Source organism: Anser cygnoides, chromosome 2 (genome assembly GCF_040182565.1).
Source record: "Anser cygnoides isolate HZ-2024a breed goose chromosome 2, Taihu_goose_T2T_genome, whole genome shotgun sequence".
Taxonomy (NCBI): Eukaryota; Metazoa; Chordata; class Aves; order Anseriformes; family Anatidae; genus Anser; species Anser cygnoides.
This window is the reverse complement of record NC_089874.1, coordinates 7,163,441-7,178,114: the sequence shown is the minus strand read 5'-3', so window position 1 is coordinate 7,178,114 and position 14,674 is coordinate 7,163,441. Positions and strand designations below refer to the sequence as shown.

At 41.3% G+C, this 14,674-nt stretch overlaps 1 protein-coding gene across 2 annotated transcripts in view; it reads left to right on the top strand.

The window, feature by feature from the left end:
* The window catches only part of RHEB (Ras homolog, mTORC1 binding), a 40,517-nt gene that overhangs the window by 22,966 nt on the left and 2,877 nt on the right, over nucleotides 1–14,674 (top strand). Inside the window, exons 3-7 of one of the 2 annotated variants that reach the window (XM_066991131.1) lie at nucleotides 1,877–1,944; nucleotides 4,971–5,053; nucleotides 9,160–9,216; nucleotides 9,317–9,364; nucleotides 9,880–9,961. In XM_066991131.1, coding sequence (XP_066847232.1) covers nucleotides 1,877–1,944; nucleotides 4,971–5,053; nucleotides 9,160–9,216; nucleotides 9,317–9,364; nucleotides 9,880–9,961 — 338 coding nt within the window. The remainder of the gene's footprint in view (nucleotides 1–1,876; nucleotides 1,945–4,970; nucleotides 5,054–9,159; nucleotides 9,217–9,316; nucleotides 9,365–9,879; nucleotides 9,962–14,674) is intronic. The other variant, XM_066991132.1, reaches the window with a different exon arrangement.

Sequence of the window (14,674 nt, the reverse complement as noted above, 5' to 3'; positions counted from 1 at the left end):
GCTGCCCAAGTAAGCTGTTCCTAGGGCTGGAAGTCTCCGCGCTGAGCTAACAGTTCTCTTCACCCAGCCTGCGGTGACTCCTCCACTGTTTCCCTTCCCTAGCTCTGTCACAGTTTGCTTTCGGTACTGATGATGATGATGTCTCTGCTTGGTCTATTCTAGGCTTCCAGAATAGTCTGAAAAAGCTGCCATCTGTCTCAGTCCCTTTTTAAATATTAACTTCATGAGGCTCTTGAAACTAGTTTGATTACGGAGCGCTTTGATGTGTGCGTGAGGTGTCAAGAGACCGGAAAGAGGCTGTTACTGTTCGGGTACCTGTTAACGCAGGACGGCTCTCCAGATGAGGCTGTTTTCCCTCACACTTGAAGCAGCGGCGCTGTGTATGGCAACCCTGCACGTTAACATCTGTTCCAACAAGCGGTGGCTTCTGTCCCTGCCATAGCAAAGAGCTTTTGTGGGTTCTTCCTTCCTAACCCGATGATTCTGTGCAGCATTGGCAGCAGCTCACGTGCACAGGTGCTGCAGCAGCTGTACCTCTGGGGGCAGTCAGGATATGGTAGGAGCTTTTCTTGAGGCTTCATTCAAATTGCACTTGTTGGTATCGTGATGGAAACAGCGCGCACGCTCCGTGCTGTGTGTGTAGACATCCTGCGTTAGTTTGACTTCGCTTTGTTTGGATCGCCCCTTTTTAAAAAGGGCGCTTGGATTTACTAGGGCCAAAACTGAGAGTTTCAGATATTTCGGCGTGGAGTCAGCCCATTTACTCGAGATAATGCGTGTGTTGTGGAGGCTTGGCAGGGCAGCACGCGCTGGCGGGGAGGAGGAAAGCTGGCGAACTTCAGCTTCTAGGGGAGCCTGTACAAGACACGGAAGGCGTGGGCAGGAGATTGCACAGCTGGATCGAGAGCAGTCAGCCTTGCAGCTTCGGATGGACAGTTGAGGACACGATCAGCGTGTCACTGCAGCGTTGGCTATTTCCCTGGTCGTTGTTGCAAGGAAAGATGCAGCTTCTCATGACTTAGTATCTGGGATAAGTGCCTTAACCAGGAGACAACGCAGACCTTATTCAGTGTATGTGTGCTGTCCAGTGACTGTATTACAGTACACCACTAAGGGCAAAACGGAGCCCTGAAGCTGGCTTTCTGTGCTCTGCTTGCTCTGTGTAGTGCTCGGTAGTACATTATGCCACAAGAGCTCTGACACGCTTTGCTTTTGCAGTTGCATAATACAAACACTGAGTAAGGTTCCTCAGCTCGCAGTGCGTTGGCATCTCATAAATCCTGGGAAGAGAAGCAATTCTCATCTCTTAGGAACTGAATGTACTTCCTGACTGAGCACCGTGGTGAGCTGCTAGCTGAATTCTCATTATTTAGCTTTAGCATATTCATAAGTGAAGCTGTGTCTTAGCCTCCAAAGAGTTTTTTTAATGCAGATCATTTACCTCGTGGTATTTACATTTAGGAAATTGATCTTGCTAAACTGCTTGGAAACTGGGGAGAATACCCTATATTAAGTTCAAAGTTAGCTTTGATGCTAATTGTATGTAAGTGTCTCATGTTACCACAAATTACAGTTGCCTGGAAGTCTCTTTGAAATGCATGTAAAAAGCTTTTTGCTCTTCATTTTTAAGTCACTCTAAAGGAAGAACTGCTGCATGCAGCATAAGAATGTTTTGAAATTTGAAGTTTTAAGGTTTCTGAGTTCCAAACCTAAAATGTGCTAGTTGAAATTACAGCAATCTGATCTAGCTACTTTAAAGTCTCTAACTAAAGTTCTTTTTCTTAACCTTTCAGCTGACAATGGCACAGATAAGTGACTACTGATCCTTTCCTTGTTCATAATTCTGAAATGTGTGTGTGTTTCTTGTTTCTTCCAGCTTTTACAAAATTGATCACAGTAAATGGCCAAGAATATCATCTTCAGCTGGTTGACACTGCTGGCCAAGTAAGTCATCTTTCTTCCTCTGAATCTTTCATCAGAGGTAAGGCAACGGCTCTTCATACTCCTGAAGAGTGAAGCTGGTTGCGACCGTGCATTCAAAGTTGAAGTTCAGCCTCTAACTTAGTCCCCAGGGAGCTGTGTGGTATTTATGTGAAGGCTTTTTTTCCTGTCTACTGAAATTGAAACAGTAGCTAGTGGTTAAAGTACATATGCCAAAAAAAGTGAAGAAAGAACCGCCTTAACTCTGATGTACTGAAAGGTCCAAAGTATGGACTAAACTGGTCCATAACCCAGTTCGATAACCCACAGGGAAGTTTTTCATGACTTTCTCCTGTTTGTATTCTCCAGCTACAACACACCACGACTGTGTCCATGAAATAGTTGCCCAGAGCAGGCAGCAATGCGTGTAGGTAGTGCTTACTGGGCTGCCCATAAACTACTGCAGTTTGTTTACATTTTTGAGTAAGTGATGGTTCCTCGCGTGCTTCTGAGCTTCGTGTAATGGCAGGGAGTGCAGGAGGAGACAATAAACAACCGTCCTGTGGCATGGTGAGCACCTTCATGAAATAAAGGTGTTCATTACATAGTGTTGCTTGGCAGCAATTGCAGGTGAGAGTGCACGTTCCACACATAGCAGTGCTCCATCTTTTGAGAGACACTGTATGTAAAAAAGAAAAGGGACTGATAGATCCTTGTATTGTTACCCTAAACTTTTTATTGGTTATGTGTGCTTAGCTTCTGTGATTTGTGGGCTTGTGCCTTTTGGTTTTTGCAAGCTGAGCAGTGTTAAACAGTCTTAAGGAGTATCAGCACGTTTCACAAAGACTTGAAAGCTGCAGGACACTTGCTTATAGCTGGGAGAGTATTCAGAAGGGTTGTGACCTTCTAGGTATGTTCGATCACCTTCTTTGAAGAGAATTTAAGAATAGATTTAAGAATAAACACGCCTTATTTATGCGGTGTTAATCAGTGATCCTGTAATCTGTCGAAGGGATTAGAAACACGATATTGACCACACATACTGGGGCAAGCAGTGTTTGATGGGAATATTCTGCAGAGGAGAGTGAGGTTGAGGGACGGGCAGGCTGTGAGCAGCAGAGCAAGCCCCGTAGACTTCACTTTGTGTGCATCTCAAACTGTAGCATGGTGATGAAGGTAAAATTTCTCTTTGAAAAAGAAAAGGCCTTTTCAGAAGGCGGCATAACTTCACCAGTGACGTGCCTCTGTTGCTGAGGTTTATTTTCAGAGTTGTTTTAATGTAAATTGAAAATGTGAAACTAACATTTTTCCCAGTCTGGTTATTTTCAAGCTTGATTCTTCCTATAAGTGACTTGAACTTTGAGCTGTGGCTCACAGGGTTTGAGGGAAGAGATGATACTGGGTTATGGAAGGTGTGACTTGAGCAGATTTTTCTCAATTCTGTCTTGCTTAATGATCCATAGAGAGTCCTTGTGTATACAGCGTAGCAAAGATTATATTGTAGACTTATGTTATCTACTTGAAAAGGTGGCTACAGCTTGAAAAGTTATACCTAGGTTTGTTTTGTCACTTGGCAAAGTTTTTAATTTGACCTACAAGTCCCAGGAAGCATAGCAGGCTTTTTTCTAACAAGCTGAAAATCAGTTTTCTTGGTTACCTTTTTTTGTCTTGTGTCTCTTTACGTTTTGTGGTTACGTATTCAGATTTACCTAGTTCAGTTAAACAGAAGTCTTGGTATGGGGTCACAGAACAGGAGTATAAAACAGGATTCAAACTGTAGCAATCCAGACTAATTCCAGATAAAGGTAAATAGCTACGGGGTTGCACTTTCACCTGTTTTGCGTGCAGGCCAGCTCTGACCCCTTCTGTATTGACTTTCGGATTACAAGGCCAACAGAAGTGGCAGTTTGGCATTTAAACAAAGATGGGGGAAGGCTGCTGTCAGTGTGTAGCATTAAAGGCAAAGAAGGGTACTTTTGCAGGTGTTATTCTTGAAATCTTTTTTGGCTGAATCTGTGAAGTTGATTTATGAAAGGTTTTCCTCCCATTTGCTAGTTAAGGAAGTTTGATTCCTTTTAGCTGTCTAGATTTAAGCTGCGTAATTGCACTGCTCCATCTGTTCAGTCATGACAACATACAGTGAGGTTGTGATCTTAAGCTAAAATTAACATCGTTAGAAACACGGGTTAAAAAATTTGAGAACCCATACAGTAAGATGTATAGCTCTTGTCAAAATGTAAATGTTACCTGGGAATTGCTATTGCAGTGTTTCAATTTAGATATTTAACATGGGATTTGTTTTGTGTTGTGTTTTGTGCAGTACATCGATCTGTTTCATTTACCTAGTTAATCATTTCCTTTTCTACAGGGGTAATAAGTTTAGAAATTAGGTGTCTGAGTTTCTGTTTATTTTTTTGTTTGTTTGTTTTCTATGAAACATTTGCCATATAATGGAGACTTCCATTTGGCATGAAGCAGCTAATAATTATAGTTGGTGCATCTACAGTTGATAGGCGTGCATTAGTTGGTAAGCCACAGCTAGCTACTTCCTAACGGACCCCTTGGGTAATTTAGATGCGGTCATTGCCACTTGGAAGTTTTGAAGTGCCAGATCCTATCTTCAGCTGTTGAAATTTAGAATTTGATTGAAACATATCACTAGCAAGATAAGAGGCATAATGGCTAATTAGCGGTAGGACAGAGTGGATGTTTTGTACTAGTGTAAACTGATAATTAAGCGGGGTAAGAGGATTGGGAATAGCTTTAGCTGATCCATAGTCTTAGAGGGAATAAAGCGAAAAAGCTGTAGAGTATACAGACTAACAGGCTAACTAAGCTTGTGTCCCAAGCTTGCCTTGCTTTCTCTTAATTTGGTAAAGAAGCCACAGCTGGCATTACGATGAAAAAACGTAGTTCTGAAAGTACTACATGTACAAAAAGGTCCGGTGCCTCATGTCTTACAAGTATGACTAAAAACTGCTCATGATTTGCTAGCATCAAGTTCTCAACTGTGGCAGTGAGTAATTGTAAATGCAATATTCTTTCTACAGGATGAATACTCCATATTTCCTCAGACATACTCCATAGACATCAATGGCTACATTCTTGTTTATTCAGTCACGTCAATAAAAAGGTAATAAAATCTGTTGTGTTCTAATAGTTCAGATATTAACCAGATGCACACACACACAAAGAAAATATAGCTCAGGCAGGAGCTGAATCCAGAATGTAATTCATTTAATTTCTTTTCACCTTAGAAGTTTTATGGAAATAAAAATGTTTTTCAGAAATTTCCCCTCAGATCCAAATGTCACAGATACTTTGCAGACTGATACAAAAGGTACTGGGTAAGAAACGAGGCAGTGCTGAACTGAATAGGTTGAAGTGTAAGTAAAACTACGTGGATTAGTACCAGGAATAAACAGTTCATTGCTGGAGCATACGTTACAAAGATGGACTTGAACATGATCTAAGTGGGCACTGTACGTTTGTGTGAAGAGCCCAGCTAGTTGTTAGGTCTTGTCCTAGCAGCTTGTTACAGTACTGAGATTTCTTTGGCTTCCTGTCTTGGCTTGTTCTGGTTAACCATCAAAAACTTTGATATAAATAGCAGTATGAGATGTTTGGCCTGTAGACTGGCTCAAATGCCTTATTTGACAAATTTCCCAGGGTATCTGTTCTGTCCCCACTGTTGCCTGTAGGCAGCCCTCACATGAGGACACTGTCATAGCTGGAGTCATTTACTTGCACCAAGTGTCTCAACCTCCTTAAGGTTTTCTCCTCTGCTGTTATTTTGTGCCTTCCCTTTGTTATTCTTGATTTCAGTACTGGTCATTCTTTAATCGGTCTTAATTTTCTAGTACAGTACAGCATCTTCATTATGGCATTATTTTTGTTTGTTTACAATTATTTTAAGACCTGAAGCATTTTGCTTACTTCAGGTAGAAGAAAAGGTAATGCTTCCCTTCTACTTTTAAGCTGATAAACTTTTTTCAAGTGCTGAAGCATTCCAAGTTTTTTCCTCTAAAGCAGACAGAACAGCTCATCCCTTTAGTAAGACCATCATAAATTGCAGGTAAAACAGCTTGCTTATTGGCTCTTCTGTGCTTCTTGAAGTGACGTGGTCTGGTTATAAACTTCAGTTGCTTTTAAGGTCTTTAATGCTGAACAGATTTTCAGTCCTTCATTCTTGGTTTTCATCTTTAGTTCTGAAGAAGTGAACAGGAAGCGTGTGTGATCTGGAGGAAATGCAACAGATGTTGGGCTTTCATGTGTTTCTAGATACACCACCTTTTTGCTTTTTTCTCCCCTTAATCGGAGGTTCGCTGTTGGTGCTGAGTAACCTGTATAAAATAGGACTTAGTATTCCCAGACTGAAGTAGAAAACCTTTCACTTCTAAAGTGAAGAGGAAAATGTTCGTTGGTGTGTGGTATTGTTGGGACAAAAGTGTCTTTAACCAAAGTCACCCAATTAAAGGAACGAGAATCTGTTTTCTGTTGTAGCATTCAAACAAAATAAAAATCAAATCATGGTGAAAATACTAATACAGATTAAGATATTTAGGTATATTATCTACGGTAGGTAGATAGTATATTCCTTAGTATTTAGTCTTGATCCAACTTAATCCAAGTTTTTTTTTTTCCTTTGAAATTTAAAGTATTGATGATCCTTTATTGTTCAGAACCTTATCTTCAGTATCAAGACAGTGTTTAGGCAGAATAGATTTTCCAGGGTAGTCTGGTAGCTTTGATGACTTTCCCAGGCAATCAGATTACAGTTGCCATCTCTGTTGATTTCTGTCAAAGTGTATATATTGATCTGAGTATTGATTGAGCTGGGTGTGAGCTTTGACAGCAAACTTAATAGAAATGTCCTTTTAAAATGATTGTCTTCCCTACTGATCTCCACTGGGAAGTTTAAAATGGGACTTGAGTAAAAACTAATGACCTACATTTTTAATATTCCCAGACTCTCAGCTACAAGGTTACTGGAGGGCTTTTGCTCTAGTTTAAATTCCAATTCTGTATCTTGCCTCTGTTCCATGATTTTGTATAGGATATCTCTCTGACAGCTAATAATTTTCTGTAGTATTTCACACATCGAGCTGTTTTCTGTAACCCTGTTTGCTTGACAGAACTGGAAAGGACCTCTTAAGCTCTCTGGACCTCTTGCTGTTTCGAGACTTGATGTGATGATGTTCTTTTTTGGATTGGTCAATATCTGTCTTAAATTGTACCCTTGTTCCTTTTAGCCTTATTAATTTGGAAAGCTTTCTAGAACATTAAATCGATCTGGTCAAGCTAGTTTCATTCCAGGTAGTTCTTAGCAGCTCGTATCTCTGTGTCAGAGTCATGTTCAGGTTTAAATAGCACTTCTTTCAGTTTTCACCTTGATCTATTAATAAAGATCAGCTGTTTATCCTTAGTCTTTTTTTTAAACTAAAAATGGAGCTCTTCAACTGGACTAGATAAGCAGATGCACAGAATTGGGAACTGAAGAGCCGAGGGTGGGTTGGTCTCAAGGGTATTTAGCAGAATCATGCACTGGAACCACGGGCGAGGTCTTACCGCTGAGCTGTGCAGTGGCATGGCATTTTTCTAGCTATACTGACAGCAACACGCGTAATAGTGGAAGGAAAGAAGTGATTGTATTAGATTTGTGACTCGGTTATCTTGTGGCTAGTATGCTAGATCTTTCCTGTTGCTTCAGATGAACTGAGAAACAGTTTTGTAGTCTTAGATTTTTTTTTTTCTTTCAGTTTACAGGGTCATCTAATTTCATATGTAGTGATGCATCTGAACTTTGTCACAACCAAACTCTGTTTAAATCTTTCTTTTGAAGTAATTAGAAGAACCTGAAAGCCCAAGGCAGTTCTCAAGACCAAAATTTCACTTCTTTCCCTTTCATCACAAGTTCGTTGTAACCCTGAAGACCTTCCGTTGATTCCACTTTTTTTAATGGAGTCTGTAGTATTTGAGTTACTAACAGCAAGTTGATCGAGTTGTGCCACGCTAAGTCACTTTTTTCTTTGCAAAGTGCTCGTTTTCTCCATAGGATATACTAGAACTATTAGCAAAACATAGAGGGTGAGTAGAACTCAACACTTCAAGAATTATTTCTGAAGTATTCCAAACTGAATCTTACTTGACACAAAATTCTTCTTAAATATGGTCGTGTTTATTGCTCCGGAAGTGAGAAGTTTTAGTGATTCGAATAGCTCGAATAGTGTTTTCAGGCACCAGTTCTTTGAGAACTTGGAGTTGGAAGTTTGAGCGCTGCTCTATTTTTTAAGAGTTTCAGTTCTAATTAAAATGCAGCACAAGTCAAGACATTGCTTGTAGCTAGCAAGCTTGGAAGTTGGAGAAGTTTCAGTCGCTTTTTTTGTTGTGTAGTTGTGTGTCTGGTCTGTGAACCTGTGCCTCTCTTAACTCTGAATTGTGCACTTCATGTACCAGCATTTTTTCCATAATGTAATTAGAGGAGTGCAACATCTGCTCTTTAACCCTGTTTATAGCTTGTTCTCAAAAGTGCTAAATGTCAAATGCAGGGGATTTTCTTAGTGGGATTTTAGGCTTCTCAGCATTTCACAGTACTGTTCCTTATCTCCAGTCATGCAGACTTCACCTATATGGTAGGGGAACTGACAAGTATCTGAATAACCACAGTTTCAATACCATCTTGCTGATCAGTTTACTTACTTTCTGTAGAAGGTTGGAATTCGGGCTTCTCTTGGCTTTCACGTAAACAAAACCAAAGAATTCTGTAGGAGCTAACTTCCTGTACAAACTAAAATGCTGAATTCTTTCATGGTGGATTATGCTTAACCTAATAACTTTTCTTGTTATTAACTTTTTCTTTGAAACTCTGCTTTAATTTGACATGCTCATCCAGGGTTGTTGGACTCAAGTAGTTAAATTTCTTACTGCAGATACAAACCAGATTGGGGATGTGGGGCTTTTAGCATTTGTATGTTAGACACATCAGTCGTGGGTAATGTTGTTTATTTCTGCAAGTATCATAACTGGGGAGGCTGTAATGATAGTCGTAGCCTAGTCTTTGTTGCTGCCTCTAGGACCATTTGGTCTATTGTACACAAATCAGTAACGCTTTCAGCATCTTTGTAGTTCTGCCGCTATACACAGAGTAAGCATATCTACATATGCATTTAATTGCTTGTGTATTGGGTATTAAGGATAAACATTGGAGTGCATGTGTGACTTCATCCCTTTATTTTGCAGTTTTGAAGTGATAAAAGTTATCCATGGCAAGTTATTGGATATGGTGGGAAAAGTCCAGTAAGTAGTGACACTTTCATCTCATTTCACTGCAGGCATGTTACTAGTACTTTGTTCAGTATACTATAACTGTTCTGAAGTTCTGAACTTTCTTTCACAGAATACCCATTATGCTGGTTGGAAATAAAAAAGACCTGCATATGGAACGGTATGTGAACTCCAGTACGTGTGAAATGCAAGACAGCAGCCGGCATTCCTGTGGCTGCAATAGGCTGGTTTTGTTCTTGGCTTTCCGTAACTAAAATCAAAATGTAGGTTAAAACAAGGTACTGGCAAAGGAATTGTGTCCAGAATGTGAACTAGGAGCCAGGAGCTTTTGTTGTAATGTTGACTCTCGCTGCAGGGTTCCAAAGAAAGTGGCTTTACCCTTTCATCAAAACAAGTAACAGAAATGTTTTTTACGACTGTAAGAGATAAGATGATACTACAGATTAGGAGAACAACCCGGGACTTTGGGACAACTCTTTTCTGAGTCACATAGTTTTACCTGGCCCAGTTGTGTATTTGACAGCAGCAAATATCAAGTGCTCAGGATCAGACTTTGCAAAACATTCCTGTTATATATGCATTTATGTGCTTCAGTACCGTGAAGACTTTCCTGGAGTTTCAAATTCCAATTCTTCTGTGAATCATAAAGAAACACATTTTTTTTTCTTCTATCAGGGTGATCAGCTATGAAGAAGGGAAAGCTTTAGCAGAATCCTGGAATGCAGCTTTCTTGGAATCTTCTGCTAAAGAAAATCAGGTAACAGATTTAAGATTTTTTTTGAATAGCAATGTAATGGGATGTCTCCGAGTTTCACTTAATACAGGAAGCTGAAGTATTTGCATGTACTGTACAGATACTTTGTGTAGATTGTTGGAAACAAAATGGATGTCTGCATTCAGGTTTGTGTATACAATTTTTTTGGTGCAACTGTAAGCGTGAGGTTGAAATGAAGAACTGAAAGCTAAGCTTCACTGAGCATAGCGGAACAGTTAGTGACATACTAAACCTTGCGTATCTGTGCGGTGGGTGGGTGGGACAGGATCTGTGATCTGCTGCAGTTACCTTAATTTAGGAGCTTGTTGCTATCGTGGAGGAATGAGTTGGTGTAAGGGGATGAACCTCATGTTTTCAGGTCTAGGCAAGACTTGGTCCCTCTAATAAGGGTAATAATAGTTTCACAGGCCCATGTCTAACATTTTTCTGATTTGTCTACAGCAGAGACTGTCAGAATGATAGAACAGTAGTGAAGTTGCACAGTCTGACCAATATAACCGGCATACATTTACTCCTGCTGGTTTCCTATCACAAAAGTATGTGTTAAATAACATCTTATTTTTTGTGCTGTAACTTACTTTAAAATGCCTTCTGAATCGGTTCTGGCTTTTGAATTTGTTCCTGTGGCTGTTAATAACACTTTGTCATTGATTTGACAACCTACGTATTTACTTCAAGCCTAAACCAGTAGGTTCTTGTAGCTTAATGAAAAACTTTATTTTCATTTCAAGAGGGTTGTGTCTCTTTTTTCTCTTTTTTTGTCTCAACAGCATTAAAATTTCTGCTTTTTGCAAATACGAACATACGATAGGGTCAGAAGGACGCTGTCAGGCTAGTTCTAAACAAATGAGTCCTTATGCAGAAGAAATGCTTACGTTGTCTCATTTTTAACTTAGCATATCGCATCCTTGGCCTCCTTGATAACATCAGCAGAATCAAAAGGGCAATCCTATAGCTAGAACAGCACCTGTTTACGCAGCCTTTCTTTCCTTCTGTGCGTCCCCAAAAGCAAAACAAATAGCTCTTGTCTGATAATTTGTAGAACTACTGACAATAGATGCTTGTGTAAAGTTGGATTTTCCCTGGAAGAAAATTCAGATTTTTTTTCTCCAGATACGGAATACTTGGAATTAGGTACTTCTGTTTCTGGCTAAGATTTGCACTAACCTTGTCAAATCTGGGTATGATGAAAGCATGGAATTTCTCAATATCCTCTCTACTGCTGGAGAGCTTCAAACGCAAACCCACAGAAAGTACAGAAGAAGAATAAATCAGTTAAAAGAATTTGATTTTTTAAAACAACTTTATATCTGGAGTAGGCAAAACTATTCCCTGTACTTTTTTTTCTTTTTTGGCATATGTTCACAATGTGTAACAGTACAGTAGTGTATATTTTACAGAATATCTTTTCAATAACTTTCTGAAGTTTGTATTGTCGTGGTTTAAAAAAAGGGAAAAAAAGCTGGGTATATTTATGCAAAGAAGCTACGAGCTTTATGTGATGCTTGGCATGCCTTGCATATTAAACTGCTGCACTAACAAAGTCCCATTGACTGCCATGTATTTGTGTCTGTTTCTTAGTCTAAGAGTACTGCACTGAGTTATGCAGCTAGCTGAAATTCATGTAGCAAACTCGTAGGCTTCAGGGAAATCAGAGTGGTAATCGTCAGATATTCAATCTTGTTCCATACAAATCCCAAGGAGAGCCAGAAGTTTTGATATTTCTTGCTGTTAAAGTTGTTCTTACCAGGTTGTCCTGTCGGTGTGATCCATCAGGATGCAGATCACTGGGTAGTGCGGGTCATTAAAATTGCAGATGCTGTCCCTTTGGGGTCAGAAGCAGGTTCTCAGGAACAGGTGCTGAATACAATTCCTCCTTGCTGTGGGAAGGGAAGTACGGTAGTAAGGTCGTGCCTCTTGTGTAATACACCTGGTAAATTTGGCTGACTTCAGAAGTTCGGGAGATAATGTGTCACTTCGTGTGCCCACAACGCGTGACTGATTTTAGGCTGTCTCACGTGCTTCCTTTGGGGGTTTGGGATGTACAGAAGACAGTGTGAAGCAGCCCAAAACTGGGGCAGCTGTCCTGGTCTTCCTGCAAACAGCTGCTGAGGAATGCTTGTTGCTGAAGGAGGTGGCTGATTGTGCTTTGAAAGCAAAGTATAAAGTCTACAGCTGGGGGAAAAAGAGACACCGGGCAGGTAGCAAGATGGGGTAGTGTCTTTTCCTATGAGTTATACCACAGAGACTTCTGAACTCACGTATTCTCCCCCCCCCCCCCCCCCCCCCCCCCAAATCCTAATTTGACAGGATCAAACCAGCTCATACATGGAATTCTATCAAGAGAGAATGTCTCTTCCTGCTCTGAAACTGTCTCTGGTTTGGGGCGAGGCAGGGGAGGCAAAAGGTTAATTTTGAGTTTAGTAACAAGGCTTATTGTCATGCTTTAGTGCTGGATATTCACCTTAAGTCAACATCACTTGGCAGCAATTTGCTCTTGGAGGTTCATCCAGATCTTTTCGTGCCCTGCCTTGGTACAGCAAACATAACTTGCCTGTGAAGATCAAGTCTAAGCTCCTTCCAAAACTGCGTCAGATTGTTTTTACTGTACAGAAAGCTAATTTGATGCGTAAAGGGATGAGCTGGACTAGACTGGAGCTTCAGAACTTCAGTAGAGAGCTCGGACCTTCCTGGGTGAGGGGGACCCTGTTAATTCTGTCTCTCTGAAATCTATCCGTGCGTATTTGGTGGATGTGAGCAGAATGACAATCTCTATCTGCTGTGCAGGCTGCAATTGGTTTGGTACATGACGTTCTTCACAGCAGTGAGGAGAGTAGGCCTCCTTGCTGCAGAGAGGCGGGAGGCTGCTTCAGGTTTGGCCAACACGGTCTGTCCTTTTCGACAGCTCTGTTTGTTGCGAGGAACTGCTGAAACCAGAGAAGGTATTCCCTATTGCAGGCTCTAATAGCAGAAGCTCTTCGCCCCCTAAAGGGGGGTGGGAGAGCATTGACTCATCTCACTTCCTGCTTTCATCCAAAAAAATCCTGTCTGGAGCATCTGTGGGAGTTCTAGGAGCATATCCATACTGTGTTAGGCAATTAAAAGTCAGGCAATTAAAATAGTTGTGCAGATCAACGTAATCCAACTGTACCTGTTCTGCCAGGAATTGTCAAAAGATACCACATCCGTGAAATGGCGTGGCTTTGAATAAGTGGAAAGCAGGAGAGACAAAGATCTGAGCTGACGTGACGATAAATGGTGGTGGCTGGCAAGAGTTCCCCAGGTCAAATCTATTTTAGGCTCTGTATCACCTCCTTGAGACTCTGGTGACCTGGTAAGGCTTTCAGAGGAGGCTGTGTATCAGCAACATTTCACTCATCTGGGGAAATACCTAGCCTTTGAGAAGGCAATTCTGGGACTCGATGGAAAAGATGTCTTTCAAATTACTGCTACTGGCTAGAAAATATTAACCAGATTGAGTAAATGCTTCCTACAAAACAGGAATTTTGGATTTTTTTCAGCGCAAGCGCACCTTCATGCTAAGTGTTTGAGGGCATCAGCTATCTTGTAAGCAACATGAGGCATGTGGATCGTGTCCTCTTGGGCTGTGGGCTGGAAGCCAGCATCAGATATTAAATCTCTTCCCTGGACCCTAAATGTGCTTGTTGTATTTTCTCAAGCTGCTTAGTAAGCACTGGATATGTCGAACTGCTTTGTATCCACTGGGCTAACTTCAGGAGCTTCAACCCTAACAAGTGGAATTCACAAGTGGAATTCCCTACTTTGTTCCTCCGAAGTCATAGTGTAGTACTTCGTCTTAATCCCAGTACAATAAAATAGCAATGCTCTGAAATACAACAGAATCCAAATTGGTCCTTAAACCCAGCTGAAGCTGGAAGCCAACTTTAACTGGAAGAACTTGGGGAGTAACAAGCATCCAAGTGTGCTCATCCAGTTGTGTAAAATTCATTAGGTGGACTTACTTGAGAAAGGGGAAGGAAGGAGCAAAAGTTCTCTTAAAAATGAACTGCTCGGACATTACTCTTCAAAAAGAAGCGATTTCATCTTCATCAAGCTCAGAAGCTGCAGTGCTGGGTGTATGCTTCAGAGAGACATGGGATCTCGGCCTCCCCACACCCCTCTGGGATCTGGAACATTCACCTGGGAGGGTGTTTGGGCTGGCAAAGGACTGAGGAGGAAAACAAACCTTCCTCACCTGACTATTGTTCAAGTTCCTTTGCCCAGTTCTGTGCCAAGAACAACCAGGAGCACGAGCAGTGGAGAATTTCCTCTTTAAAATAATAGAACGGGGGCGTATTTGAGAAACAGAGCCCAACAAAGGCTGAGCTGACAGTGGCAGCTGTGGGCTGCCTTTAGGTGCTTGGACCTTCCTGCGCTGGCTCCTGGCAGCGTGTTCCTGACTTGGGCAGCAAGAATTCACCTCCTGGGCTGTCTGCTCCTTACATACCACGGGACACACCTGCAGAAGCAGTTGAGCAGTGAGCAAGTGTCTCTTGCACTCGGCAAGGTGCTAAGCTCCCTAGGCAGTGTGCGTTGCCCAGGCGGACATCCACTCCATTTCCTCCAGGGAGGAAGCCAGATGGCTTTCTGTAGGCAAGATGTGACCTGCGGTCTGTAATTGGGCCATATGGAGGCAGATGCATATGAAGTCTGGCTACATTCTTCATTCCTTGT